The 13553-nt window shown below is 39.9% G+C and overlaps 1 protein-coding gene across 1 annotated transcript in view; it reads left to right on the top strand.

Moving 5' to 3' along the window:
- The window catches only part of LOC131914641 (zinc finger protein 25-like), a 28083-nt gene extending 14794 nt beyond the window's left edge, over nt 1–13289 (top strand). The window contains exons 4-7 of the mRNA XM_059267243.1: nt 8252–8344; nt 10870–10973; nt 11877–12219; nt 12304–13289. Coding sequence (XP_059123226.1) covers nt 8252–8344; nt 10870–10973; nt 11877–12219; nt 12304–13289 — 1526 coding nt within the window. The remainder of the gene's footprint in view (nt 1–8251; nt 8345–10869; nt 10974–11876; nt 12220–12303) is intronic.
- Nucleotides 13290–13553: the final 264 nt, after the last annotated feature.

Below are 13553 nucleotides of genomic sequence, written 5' to 3'. Positions count from 1 at the left end.
TTATACTCTGTTCCTGTTCCAGCTCAAACCTCCCATTCCCCTATGTTCTCATCCCCCATCCCTTGCCCTCCAATAACCCTCCTCACTCCCAGGTTGCTCATGTAGACCTCATCTATTTCTCCTTTGCTGGGCGATCCATGCATCCTTCCTAGGGTCCTCCTTGCTAGTTAGCCTCCCTGGAGCTGTGGGTTGCAGTCTGGTTATCCTTTGCTTTACATCTAGTATCCACTTATGAGTGAGTACATACCATGTTTGTCTTTCTGAGTCTCGGTTACCTCACTCAGAATGATTTTTTTCTAGTTTCATCCATTTGCCTGCAAACCTCATGCTGTCATTGTTTTTCTCTGCTGAGTAGTACTCCATTGTGTATACGTAACACATTTTCTTAATGCATTCTTCAGTTGACAGGCATCTAGGTTGTTTCCAGGTTCTTGCAATTATGAATAATGCTGCTATGAACATAGTTGAGCATGTGTCCTTGTGGTATGATTGAGCATTCCTTGGGTATATGCCCAAGAGTGGTATAGCTGGGTCTTGAGAAGATGGATTCCCAATTTTCTGAGAAACTGCCATACTGATTTCCACAGTGGCTGTACAAGATTGTACTCCACCAACAGTGGAGGAGTGTTCCCCTTGCTCCACATCCTCTCCAACATAAGCTGTCTTCAGTGTTTTTTATCTTAGCCATTCTGATAGGTGTAAGATGGTATCTCAGAGTCCATTTTGATTTGCATTTCCCTGATGACTAAGGATGTTGAGCATTTCCTTAAATGTCTTTTGGCCATTTGAGATTCTTCTTTTGAGAATTCTCTGTTTAGATCTATAGCCCATTTTTTAAAATTAGACTGTTAGGGTTTTTTTTTTTTTTTTTTTTTTGGTTTTTCGAGACAGGGTTTCTCTATGTAGCTTTGTGCCTTTCCTGGGACTCACTTGGTAGCCCAGGCTGGCCTTGAACTCACAGAGATCCGCCTGCCTCTGCCTCCCGAGTGCTGGGATTAAAGGCGTGCACCACCACCGCCCGGTGACTGTTAGGTATTTTGATGTCTAGTTTTTTTAATTCTTTATATATTTTGGAGATCAGCCCTCTGTCAGATGTGAGGTTGGTAAAGATCTTTTCCCATTCTGTATGCTGTTGTTTTGTCTTATTGGTCATGTCCTTTGTCCTGCAAAAGCTTCTCAGTTTCAAGAGGTCCCATTTATTATTTATTGCTCTCAGTGTCTATGCTACTGGTGTTATATTTAGGAAGTGATCTCCTGTACCAATGTGTTCAAGAGTACTTTCCACTTTCTCTTCTATCAGGTTCAGTGTAACTGGATTTATGTTGAGGTCTTCGATCCACTTGGATTTGAGTTTTGTGCATGGTGACAGATATGGATCTATTTGTAATCTTCTACATGTTGACATCCAGTTATGCCAGCACCATTTGTTGAAGATGCTTTCTTTTTTCCATTGTACAGTTTCGGCTTCTTTGTCAAAAATCAGGTGTTCATACATGTGCAGATTAATGTCAGGGTCTTCAATTTGATTCCATTGGTCCACATGTCAGTTTTTAAGCCAGTACCAAGCTGTTTTCATTACTATAGCTCTATAGTAGAGCTTGATGTCAGGGATCGTGATACCTCCAGAGGTTGCTTTATTTTACAGGATTCTTTTGTTATCCTGGGTTTTTTGTTTTTCCATATGAAGTTGAGTATTGTTCTTTCCAGGTCTGTGAAGAATTGTGTTGGGATTTTGATGGAGATTGCATTGAATCTGTAGATTGCTTTTGGTAAGATTGCTATTTTTACTATGTTAATCCCACCTATCCATGAACATGGGTGATCTTTCCATTTTCTGATATCTTCTTCAATGTCTTTCTTCAGAGACTTAAAGTTCTTATTGTACAGGTCTTTCACTTGCTTAGAGTTACCTAACTTCACAGCACTCCACGATATTTTATATTATTTGTGGCTATTGTAAAGGGTGATATTTCTCTGATTTCTTTCTCAGCCCATTTATCATTTGTGTATAGGAGGGCTACTGATTGTTTTCAGTTAATCTTGTATCCTGCCACATTACTGAAGGTGTTTATCAGCTGTGGGAGTTTCCTGGTAGAATTTTTTGGGTCATTTATGTATAGTATCGTATCATCTGCAAATAGTGAAAGTTTGACTTCTTCCTTTCCACTTTCTATCCCTTTGATTTCGTTTTGTTGCCTTATTGCTCTAGCTAGAACTTCAAGTACTATGTTGAATAAATATGGGGAGAGTGGACAGCCTTGTCTTATTCTTGATTGTAGTGGAATCGCTTTGAGTTTCTTTCCATTTGATTTCATGTTTGCTGTTGGCTTGCTGTAAATTGCCTTTATTATGTTTAGATGTGTTCCTTATATTCCTGATCTCTCTAAGACCTTTATCATGAAGGGGTGTTGGATTTTGTCAAAGGCTTTTTTTTCTTTCAGTTTGGTTATATGGTGTATTACATTGACAGCTTTTTGTATGTTGAACTATTCTTGCATCTCTGGGATGAAGCCTACTTGGTCATTGTGGATAATTTTTTTGATGTGTTCTTGGATTCAGTTTGCCAATATTTTATTGAGTGTTTTTGCATCAATGTTCATGAGGGAGATTGGTCTGTAATTTTCTTTCTTTGTTGCATCTTTGTGTAGTTTGGTATCAGGGTAATTGTAGCCTCATAAAAAGAGTTTGGTAATGTTCCTTCTGTTTCTATTGTGTGGAACAATTTGAAGAGTATTGGAATTAGCTCTTCTTTGAAAATCTGGTAGAATTGTGCGCTGAAACCATCTGGTCTTGGGCTGTTTTTGGTTGGGAGACTTTTTTTTTTTAAGATTAATTTATTTAGAAGAGGGCATCAGATCTCATTACAAATGGTTGTGAGCCACCATATGGGTGCTGGGAATTGAACTCAGGACCTCCAAAAGAGCAGCCAGTGTTTTTAACCTCTGAGCCATCTCTCCAGCCCCCTGTTGGGAGACTTTTAATGACTGTTTCTATTTCCTTAGGGGTTATTGGTCTATTTAAATAGTTTATCTGGTCTTGATTTAACTTTGGTATGTAGTACCTATCCAGAAAATTGTCCATTCCTTTCAGATTTTCAAATTTTGTGGAGTACAGACCTGCTGATTCTCTGGATTTCCTCATTGTCTGTTGTTATGTCTCCCTTTTCATTTCTGATTTTGTTAATTTGGATGCACGCTCTCTCTGCCTTTTGGTTAATTTGGATAAGGGCTTGTCTATCTTGCTGATTTTCTCAAAGAACCAACTCTTTGTTTCATTGATTCTTTGTATTGTTCTCTTTGTTTCTATTTCATTGATTTCAGCCCTCAGTTTGATTATTTCCTGGCATCTATTCCTCCTTTGTGAGTTTGTTTCTTTTTGTTCTAGTGCTGTCAGATGTGCTGTTAAGTCACTAGTGTGAGATTTCTCCATCTTCTTTATGTGGGCATTTAGTGCTATGAATTTCCCTCTTCTCACTGTTTCATAGTGTCCCATAAGTTTGGGTATGTTGTGCTTTCATTTTCATTGAATTTTAGGAAATCTTTAATTTCTTTCTTTATTTCTTCCTTGACCCATTGGTGTTTCAGGTGGGCATTATTCAGTTTCCATGAGATTGTAGGTTTTCTATAATTTTTGTTGTTGCTGAGATCTAACTTTAAGCTATGGTAGTCCAATAAAACACAGGAGGTTATTCTAATTTTTTTGTATCTATTGAGATTTGCTTTGTGACCGAGCATGTGGTCAATTTTAGAGAAGGTTCCATGGGGTGCTGAGAAGAAAGTACATTCTTTTGTGTTAGGGTGGAATGTTCTGTAGATATCTATTAAGTCCATTTGAGTCATAACTTCTGTTAGGTCCCTTATTTATCTGTTAAGTTTCAGTGTAGCAGATCTATCCAGTGGTAAAAGTGGGGTGTTGAAATCTCTCACTTTTAGTGTGTGGGGTTTGATGTGCAATTTAAGCTTTAGTAATGTTTCTTTTACAAATGTGGGTACCCTTGTATTTAGGGCATAGATGTTCAGAATCAAGACTTCATCTTGGTGGATTTTCCCTGTGATAAGTATGTAATGTCCTTCCCAATCTCTTTTGATTGATCTTAGTTTGAAGTCTATTTTATTAGATACTAGGATAGCTATACCAGCTTGCTTCTTAAGTCTATTTGATTGGAAAGTCTTTTCCCAGTCTTTTACTCTGAGGTAGTGTCTGTCTTTGAAGTTGAGGTGTGTTTCTTGTATGCAGCAGAAGGATGGATCCTGTTTTTTTATCCATTCTGTTAGCCTGTGTCTTTTTATAGGTGAATTGAGACCATTGATATTAATGGATATTAATGACCAGTGATTGTTAATCCCTGTTATTTTTTGGTGGTAGTGTTGTGTGTTTCTCTTCTTTGGTATTTGTTGGGGTTGGATTATCTATTGCCTGAGTTTTTGTGGGTGCATCTAACTTCCTTAGGTTGGACTTTTCCTTCTAGTACTTTCTGTAGGGCTGGGTTTGTGAGCAGGTATTGTTTAAATCTGGTTTTAGCATGAAATATTTTGTTTACTCTGTCTATGGCAATTGAGAGTTTTGCTGGATATAATAGTCTGGATTTGGCATCCATGGTCTCTTAGTGTCTGCATAACATCTGTCCAAGACCTTCTGGCATTCAAAGTCTCCATTGAGAAGTCAGGTGTTATTCTAATGGGTCTGCCTTTATATGTTACTTGGCCTTTTTCCTTTGCAGCTCTTTTTTCTTTATTCTGTATGTTTAGTGGTTTGATTATTATGTGGTGAAGAAACTTTTTTTTGGGATCCAGACTATTTGGTGTTCTGTAAACTTCTTGGATCTTCATAGGCATTCCTTCTTTAGGTTGGGAAAGTTTTCTTCTATGATTTTGTTTAATATATTTTCTGTGCCTTTGAGTTGGTCTTCTTCTTCTTCTTCTTCTTCTTCTTCTTCTTCTTCTTCTTCTTCTTCTTCTTTCCCTGTTATTCTTAGATTTGGTCTTTTCATGGTTTCCCAAATTTCCTGGACATTTTGTGTTACGACCTTTTTTGGCTTTAGTGTTTTCTTTGACTGATGAATCTATTTCCTCTATTGTATCTTCAATGCCAGAGATTCTCTCTTCCATCTCTTGCATTCTGTTGGTTATGCTTGCATCTGTAGTTCCTGTTTATTTACTCAGATTTTCCATTTTCAGCATTCCCTCAGTTTGTGTCTTCTTTATTGCCTCTATTTCAGTCAAATCTTGGACCGTTTCCTTCACCTGTTTAATTGCTTTTTCTTGGCCTTCTTTAAGGGATTTATTGATTTCTTCCAATTATTTGTTTGTCTTTTCCCCAATTTTCTTTATTGATTTCTTCCATTTTTATGATTGTCTTTTCTTCAATTTCTTTAAGGGAATTTTTCATTTCCTCTTTAAAGGCCTCTATCATCTTCTTAAAAAGTCATTTTTAGGGTTGATTTCATCTGCTTCTCTTGCATTGGGATGTTCAGGTCTTGCTGATGTAGAACCACTAGGTTCTGATGGTGCCGTATTGGTCTTTATGTTGTTGACTGTATTTTTGCGCTGGTGTCTACCCATCTATCTTTTCCTCCACTCTGTGCAAGTGGTGTCAGTGTCTGAGGGAGCCTCTCTTGGTCCGATTGATACTCTTGGTCTAATCAGGGCTCTTGGGCCAATTGGTGCTGATGGATTCTGTGTCTCAGGGAGCAGCTCTTAGTCCAATGGGCACTAGTGGGCTCTCTGTCTCAGGGAGCAGCTATTCCCTATCAGTGCAGGGTGGACTTGTGACTCCAGTGGTCACTGGTGTCACTGGGGCTGTTTTCTTAGCAAGGGGGCAGGGGAAGGGGCAGCTACCTGGCCCCTGGGGCTCCAATGGCTGGGCTTTTTTTTTTTTTTTTAATAAGGATTGTCTTAATTAGATTAGTTGTTGTGGGAAGACCCAGTCAAATGTGGGTGGCGCCATTCCCTTGGCAGAGGATTAGAAAATTTGAGCTGAGCACAGCCAGAACCAGGTGAGCATAAATGTATTTACTTCTTTCTGCTTTTGACTGTGGATGTGACCAGCTGCTTCAAATTCCTGCTACTGTTGAAATTACATAGTTTTAAAATGTCATGACAAACACTTCTCTAAGACAGAAAAAAAAAAAAAGCAATCTGAAGTGTATTTAAATGACCAAGATTTTTTGCTGGATTCCTGATTGTCACTTTTGGCAACTTAGCCCAGGCTTGTAGGCAGAGTTTTTCATTGGGACTCCGAAATAACCACACAGAGACTTAATATTAATTATAAATGCTCAGTCAATAGCTTAGGCTTGTTACTAACTAGCTCTTACAACTTAAATTAACCCATATTTCTTATCTAAGTTCTACCACATGGCTCATGGCTTCTTACTTCCTTTTCTACACATCCTGCTTCCTCTGTGTCTGTCTTGAAACTCCTGACTCCACCCTTCTTCTTCCCAGGTCCTCCTACTCTGGCCCACATAATCTCTTCCTGCCCAGCTATAGGCCAGTGGGCTCTTTACTAACCAGTGAGAGTAATACATATTTATACTGTACAAAGATTGTTCCACCGCACAGCCTGGTGGAAGGTGGTGTGCTATATGGTTGAAAGCCTGTGCTGTGTTTCACCAGAGCCTTGCTAACTGTAGGTATGCACTCTGGCTCAAAGTAAGGAAGTAGTGTTAGCAACAGTGTCAGCCACATGCCTTCCCATAGTGGCTCGGGCCTTATGTTTAAATGTATTCCTTAAAGGCATTCTCACCCTGCATCAAAGATGTTCCTTACACTGGAAGGAGGGGAATAGATGACCACATACATCATATAAAAGCTCACCACAATAAAGGTTCCAAGTTCTATTTTGTATTTTGAACCTACCCATAGTAATGTTCAAACCATTTCATTCCACAAAGTTCTCCACACAACAGTAAGCAACTTTTTAAAAAAATCTACAGATGTTTTTGCCCTCTTCCTTTCCCTAAACACAAGAAAGGTGTGCTCCCTAAGAAGTAAATGAGTGACTGTTGGCTATTTAATGTCTGATTGTGATGATGTCTCCCTCCTTGCTGTACTCCTTTTCATCAAGAATATTCACAGCAAGCCGGGCGGTGGTGGCGCACACCTTTAATCCCAGCACTCGGGAGGCAGAGCCAGGAGGATCTCTGTGAGTTCGAGGCCAGCCTGGGCTACCAAGTGAGTCCCAGGAAAGGCGCGAAGCTACACAGAGAAACCCTGTCTCAAAAAACAAAACAAAACAAAACAAAACAAAACAAAAAAGAATATTCAAAGCAGTTTCCTACATACTGCATTTGGAGGTGTATGCCATGTTGGCTCCTTAAATTTTTCTTGTTTCAATTAAAGAAAAATGTTGATAACAAAATATATGTAAAATTAGACTTTTAGAAAGCTGCCTTTATTAATCAAAGTATTTGTTTGCAGTCATTTATTTGAAAATATCTTAAAGTTCTCACAAAACTTGGATTTTATTTTCATAAAGTTAACTTAAAAACTTATTGCTGTGTTGCTGGACAACTGCTGCAGTCTCTCTTACGCTCTTCCAACTCCACGAGAAGAGCCTGTGTATAGGCCTCATACATCTTAACACTGCCCCAGTCCTTTCATGAGGAGCAACTGTGCTACTTCCTGGTGTCCAGCTCAGCCAGCAGCAGAGCTCCCACTTTAGAAGGTGTTCATATTTCACAGGGGCTCAGGCAGAAGCCTGAAGCCAGTCAAGAATTTCTGCAGTGTGGTAAGGCTTTGTAGGGACTAGAAGGGACTGAATTCTTTCAGTTTGCTGTGCCTAGTATGTGATCAGAGGAAGCTGATCATACTGAGGTGCACTGGAAAAATTGGGATGCCTGACTGAGTTCTTTTATTTGTGTGATCTACATAATAAGCTTAAATTCTGATGACTCCACTCACTCCCACCCAGGAGGAAGTCCTCCTCATTCAAGAAGATGGCCGCCACAAGTTGTCTTTATGTTACGATCTATGTACTATTTTCTCCCTCTTCCAGTGTGCTGTCTCTAATTTCATTATGCTTTCTGATTATCACCTCTGTTTTCTTCAGATCATCACTTCATGTTATTTATCATGCAGTCTAATGACCCTGAAGATAGTATTCCAGTCAACAAAGAAAGTGAGAGTAAACACTAGCAAGAGCTTCTAAATCATTGATCATAGCACCATTCAAGAACTGGAGCTATTGGTTGTCTTGCAGACCTGATTCAGCACTCTGGCATCATTTGTCTATTACTTCACACTTACAGGACACTGTATGAACAAACCTGAGTTGATCTTCAAGTTGGAGCAAGGACTTGAGCCCTGGAATGTAGCAGAAGCCTCACACAGGAACCTCCCAGGTCAGTAAAGGTGCATTGAGTAAGGAAGGTCAGCAAGAAGAAAGCTCATCAGTTATTGGCTACATTGAGCTTTTTCCACCGACTTTTGATCTAAATTCACTCCTGATGAAGAAAGTGTTCAGTATTAACTTGGTAAACCAGAATGCCTCTAAGATGAAGGGAGACATTCAAACCATTCTTCAATAGCACCCCTTAATGTAAGTCACCTCAACTTTCCAATCAAGGCTTACGAAAGCAAACTAAATCCTTAGAACCACCTGCATTTGTTTGCTTTTAGAAGAAACCTCGCTAATGAAAACAGACTTTACAGATAGACAATGATATTTGAAGCAAACTAATTGTGAAAGAAAGCAAAACTGGGTTTTCTTATGATAGTTGAAGCGTATGAGAAGCCTAAGGAAGTCTGTTTATTATGAAACTTTACGGACTATTTCATTATGAAGAGATGTCAAATATAAATACATATGCCCTGAACATTTGTGAGCCAGTGTTTTTATAAATGACATGCCTCAAAGTGTCAAGTTGTGTTAGTGTCAATACCCCATTCATGAAGGGACAGACTACACAGACAACCAAAAATAACACGGGTGAAACTCTCTGTTCATGCGCAAAGCAAAGCATTTCCTCTAGTATAAGCAACGACACAGGGTGTTCATTCTTTTTCTTCCTTCTGGTTAGAATAAAGTTTAAACTGAGTGGGCTAGCACACAACTTCCATCTCAGCACGCTGAGCTTGGGGCTAGCCTCCTCTACATAGCAAGTTTCAGGCCAACCAGAGCTACATAGTGAGACCCTGTCTAAAACCTATGACAGAATTTCCTAGAAGCTCGTGGGCTAGCTAGCCTGGGGTATGCAGTACAGAGGAAATAAGGAGAACCTGGCTCAGTGGGGTAGAAAAAAAAACTAACTAGAAATTTGTCCTCTGACTTCCAATCACGCACATATATTATATTCATGCCTATATTCACACCACCCCAAATAATAATAATAATAATAATAATAATAATAATAATAATTTTAAAAGTTAAAAGCTTACATACAATTTTTCATAATGTACAGTTGTCCATTAATTCAGGAACTTTTTTTTTTTTTTTTTTGGTTTTTCGAGACAAGGTTTCTCTGTGTAGCTTTGCGCCTTTCCTGGACCTCACTCTGTAGACCAGGCTGGCCTCAAACTCACAGAGATCGACCTGCCTCTGCCTCCCAAGTGCTGGGATTAAAGTCATGCACCGATACCACTTGGCTCATTCAGGAACTTTTTTATTTGGAAATGAAATCTAGAATTACTGTATGTGGCAGGTGTCCCTTGCTTGTCTGTATGCATGGTGGAATTATGGTAAGGACAGAGTACATAAACCTGTAGGCCCATGTTTACTGAGAAATTACTCACAATAACCACGCCATGGTATTACCCCGTGTGCTCATCAATAGACTCAGGGAGGGTTGTATATAAAAAGTGTGTTACTCAACCATCAATAGGAATCAGGCCATGGTCTTAGAGAAACAGGGATGGAAGTGCACCTTATCATGTTAAGTGAAATGAGTTAGAGTTGAAATAGAAAATATGTATTTGGTAACATGCACTGAATATAGAACTAACGTCAAGAAAGTAAAACTGGGTGGACTCAATAGAGTAATGAACTAGCTGACGAGGAAGAATGGGAGAATGTCTTGTACAATTAATACGTGGTAAGTAGATTTTTAAAAGTTTGCATTTGAGGGTGTGGTGGTATATGCTTTTAATCCCAGCACTTAGGAGGCAGAAGCAAGTGGCCAATCTGGTCTATATAGCAAGTTCTAGGCCAGCTAGAGCTACCAAGTAAGTACCAAGTCTCCGGTAGGTACAGATTTTTCATTCGAAATTGTCAGCTATGCACAGAAAAATGCACTGGTGTGAGAAAACTTCTGGTAGCTATTTAATTTTTATGAAGGTGTTCACTGTTATTTTAGAAGGTAGGAGATGTGTAGAACATGCATTAAGGAGAGAATTTGGGAGAAGGTGTTTTCTACTTTTGGAGGAAGATGCTTTACCTCATAAACCCCATGGGATATTCTATTGCTTTTATCCACTGTGAAGTAAACCTGTTAAACACATATATGTAGGAGGCTTTTCCCTAACATATATTCCTACTTAGGAGTGAGAACATTTGGCTATGCCCACATCCTATATATAACTACTTAAAAAGAAGCCTACTTCACATGTGAACGGGGTGTGCTGCAGATGATATTATGTGTATAGTTAATATCATAGGGAAGGGGAGCAACCAGGACACAGCACGTGAAAGTGACTGTCAAAACCTACAGGAGACAAAGAGGCGAACAGCTTACAAGAGACGTGACCTAGCCTATAGTGTGTGCTAATCCCATTGGTTGTACAACCCCTGGAGTACTAAAATGTTTACACTCATTACTAGTCAATATCAGCTTACAACTTCTGTGAGGAAAAAAAGCCCACTTTATTTTAGAATTGCATAAAAAGACTATAATGTGATTCATGGATAGGGACATTTTTAATCTAATTTCAGATCTTCCTATATGGACTGTCCCAACTGTAACCAGCCAGGAAAACCAGAATGTGCATTTGTGGCAAGTTGGAACTATCCAAACCAAGGCATCAAGTGAAAAGATTGTAAGTAAAACATTAAATTTAGGCACTTAACAATGTCAATCTGACCCTAAAGAGGGGAACCTATCATCCATAAGAATTGGATGTGGGGCTGGAAAAATGGCTCAGTTGGTGTAGTGCCGCCTTGGAAGCATGAGGACCTAAGTCCGTTCTCCAGCACTCTTGTAAAAAACTGAGAGTGGAAACGGGCAGCTGTTATCCCAGGGTTCAGGAGATTGGGAAAGAAGGGCACCTAGGACCTGTTGGACAGCCTAACTGTTCAAGTCAGCAAGCTCCACCTTTAATGAGAGACCCTTTCTCAAAATTAAGGTGGACAGTAATTGGGAAAGGCATCTGATGTCAACCTCTGGTCACCACCTGCAAACACTCACATGTGTATGTACACTTGCACATAGGCAGACACACATGCATAAACATATATGTACTCCTGTCTTCCTCACACTCACAGACACTTAACTCAGGCAAGAATGTACTGTTTCTCAATATTTAGCTTCTCAAATTGCAGGGTGAGTGCAATAACTCAAAATTTTTCAAGCAGTTGGCAAACCTCTCTTGCATCCTGCATATCTTCTCCAGTACACAATGATCTTTAGGATATTTGACCAGGAATATCATTCCAAGCTAACTCGATGTGTTTGATAGTAAATTCAGTAAACATTGGAAATTCATTTAAGTGACACTTGTATATGTAGCCCAAGACATGAATCATGAGAAGTTATCTAACCACTATTAATATATTTGGGATTCTGTGCTGTAAAAGTAAACTCAATAAATGACAAAATGCATAAGTATGAGAAATGTAAATGTGACTGTGGGAAATCATACCTCACGGAGCCTCAAGAGCATCAGCCGGGAAAAAAGCCTCTCTGTAGGTATAAGAAATATAACAAATGCTTTTATTTCAAGGCCGAGCTACAGGAGCAACAGAAGACCCATCAAGGGTCAAAACCCCGTGAAGCAGAAGCATGTAAGAAGAGAGTGTGCCAGCAGTCACAGTGTACTGGGGATCCGGTATCTCATATGTGTGAGAAAGTTCTCCATTGGAAGTCAACTCTTGCTGAAGGTCAGAGGCTTCAGAAAGGGGAGATAAGCTGTGAGTGTGAGGAGTGCAGGAAAACTTTCTTCCAGGACTCACATGTTACAGTATGTCAGAAAGTGCCTACACACAGGAAGCTTTGTGAATGTACAGAATGCAGCAAGGCTTTCTTCTGCAGCTCAGGACTCACTAGTCATCAGAGAATGCGTACAAGTGAAAAGGCCAATGAATGTGCAGACTGTGGGAAGGCTTTCTCCCACAAGTCGTATCTCACTCAACACCAGAAAATTCACACAGGTAAGAAGGCTTTTGAGTGTTCAGAGTGTGGGAAAGCCTTCTACACTAAGGGAAAACTTACTCTACATCAGGTCATTCATACAGGTGAGAAGCCCTATGAGTGTACAAGATGTGGGAAAGCCTTCTCCCTCAAGTCGTACCTCACTCAACATCAGAAAATTCACATAGGCAAGAAGCCGTATGAATGTGCAGAATGTGGGAAAGCCTTCTACCGATCAACACACCTTACTGTGCATCAGAGAATTCATACAAATGAGAAGCCCTATGAGTGTACAAAATGCCAGAAATCTTTCTACTGCCAGACACAGCTTACTCTACATCAGCGAATTCATACAGGTGAGAAGCTTTTTAAGTGCATGCAATGTGGAAAATCTTTCTACTGTAAGTCACACCTAACTCGACATCAGACAGTTCACACTGATGAGAAGAAGCCCTTTGAATGTATAGAATGCGAGAAATCCTTCTACTCCAAGTCACACCTCACCGAGCATCAAAGGTCTCACCCAAGTGAGAAGCTCTATGAGTGTATGGAATGTGGGAAATCATTCTATCAGAAGGCAACACTCTTTCTACATCAGAGGAATCATATCGGCGAGAAGACTTATGAGTGTACAGACTGTGGGAAAGTTTTCTATTGCAAGTCACACCTCACTCTACACCAGGTAATACATACAGATACATGCCCATATGTGTGTACAGAGTGTGGCAAGTATTTCTACTATAAGTCACAACTCATTGTGCATGGACGAACTCACACAGGTGATAAGCCCTATGTTTGTGGAGAATGTGGGAAAGCCTTCTCCCGCAAGCCATACCTCACTCGACATCAACGTACTCACACAGGTAAGAGCAATCTGAATGTAAAAAATGTGGGAAAGCTTCCTACTGAAAGTCAAAGCTCAGTTAACATCAAGGAACACGAGCATGTGGCAGGTATTTTGAAGGAAAAGAACGCAGGATTCCTTTCTACTTCAAGTCACAAGTAGCAACAGTGGACACCTCCAATGAGGAGCCCTGAGCATGGAATGAATGAGAGAACTTTATACGGAAAGTCACGGTAGAGAATGAATTTGAATAAGAATCCTGTGACTGCAAAGTGCAAAGTATTTCATGCAAGTCACAGTTCTGTGGCATCAGAGAATGCAAACAGCCCAGAAGCCCTATGAATGTATGGGGTGAAGTGAAGTTTCCTCTGAGTCCCCACTCAGGGCACGTTAGTGCTCACATACAGACAAGAAGCCTTACAAACG

Source organism: Peromyscus eremicus, chromosome 7 (assembly GCF_949786415.1).
Source record: "Peromyscus eremicus chromosome 7, PerEre_H2_v1, whole genome shotgun sequence".
Taxonomy (NCBI): Eukaryota; Metazoa; Chordata; class Mammalia; order Rodentia; family Cricetidae; genus Peromyscus; species Peromyscus eremicus.
This window is presented reverse-complemented; position numbering and strand designations above follow the sequence as displayed.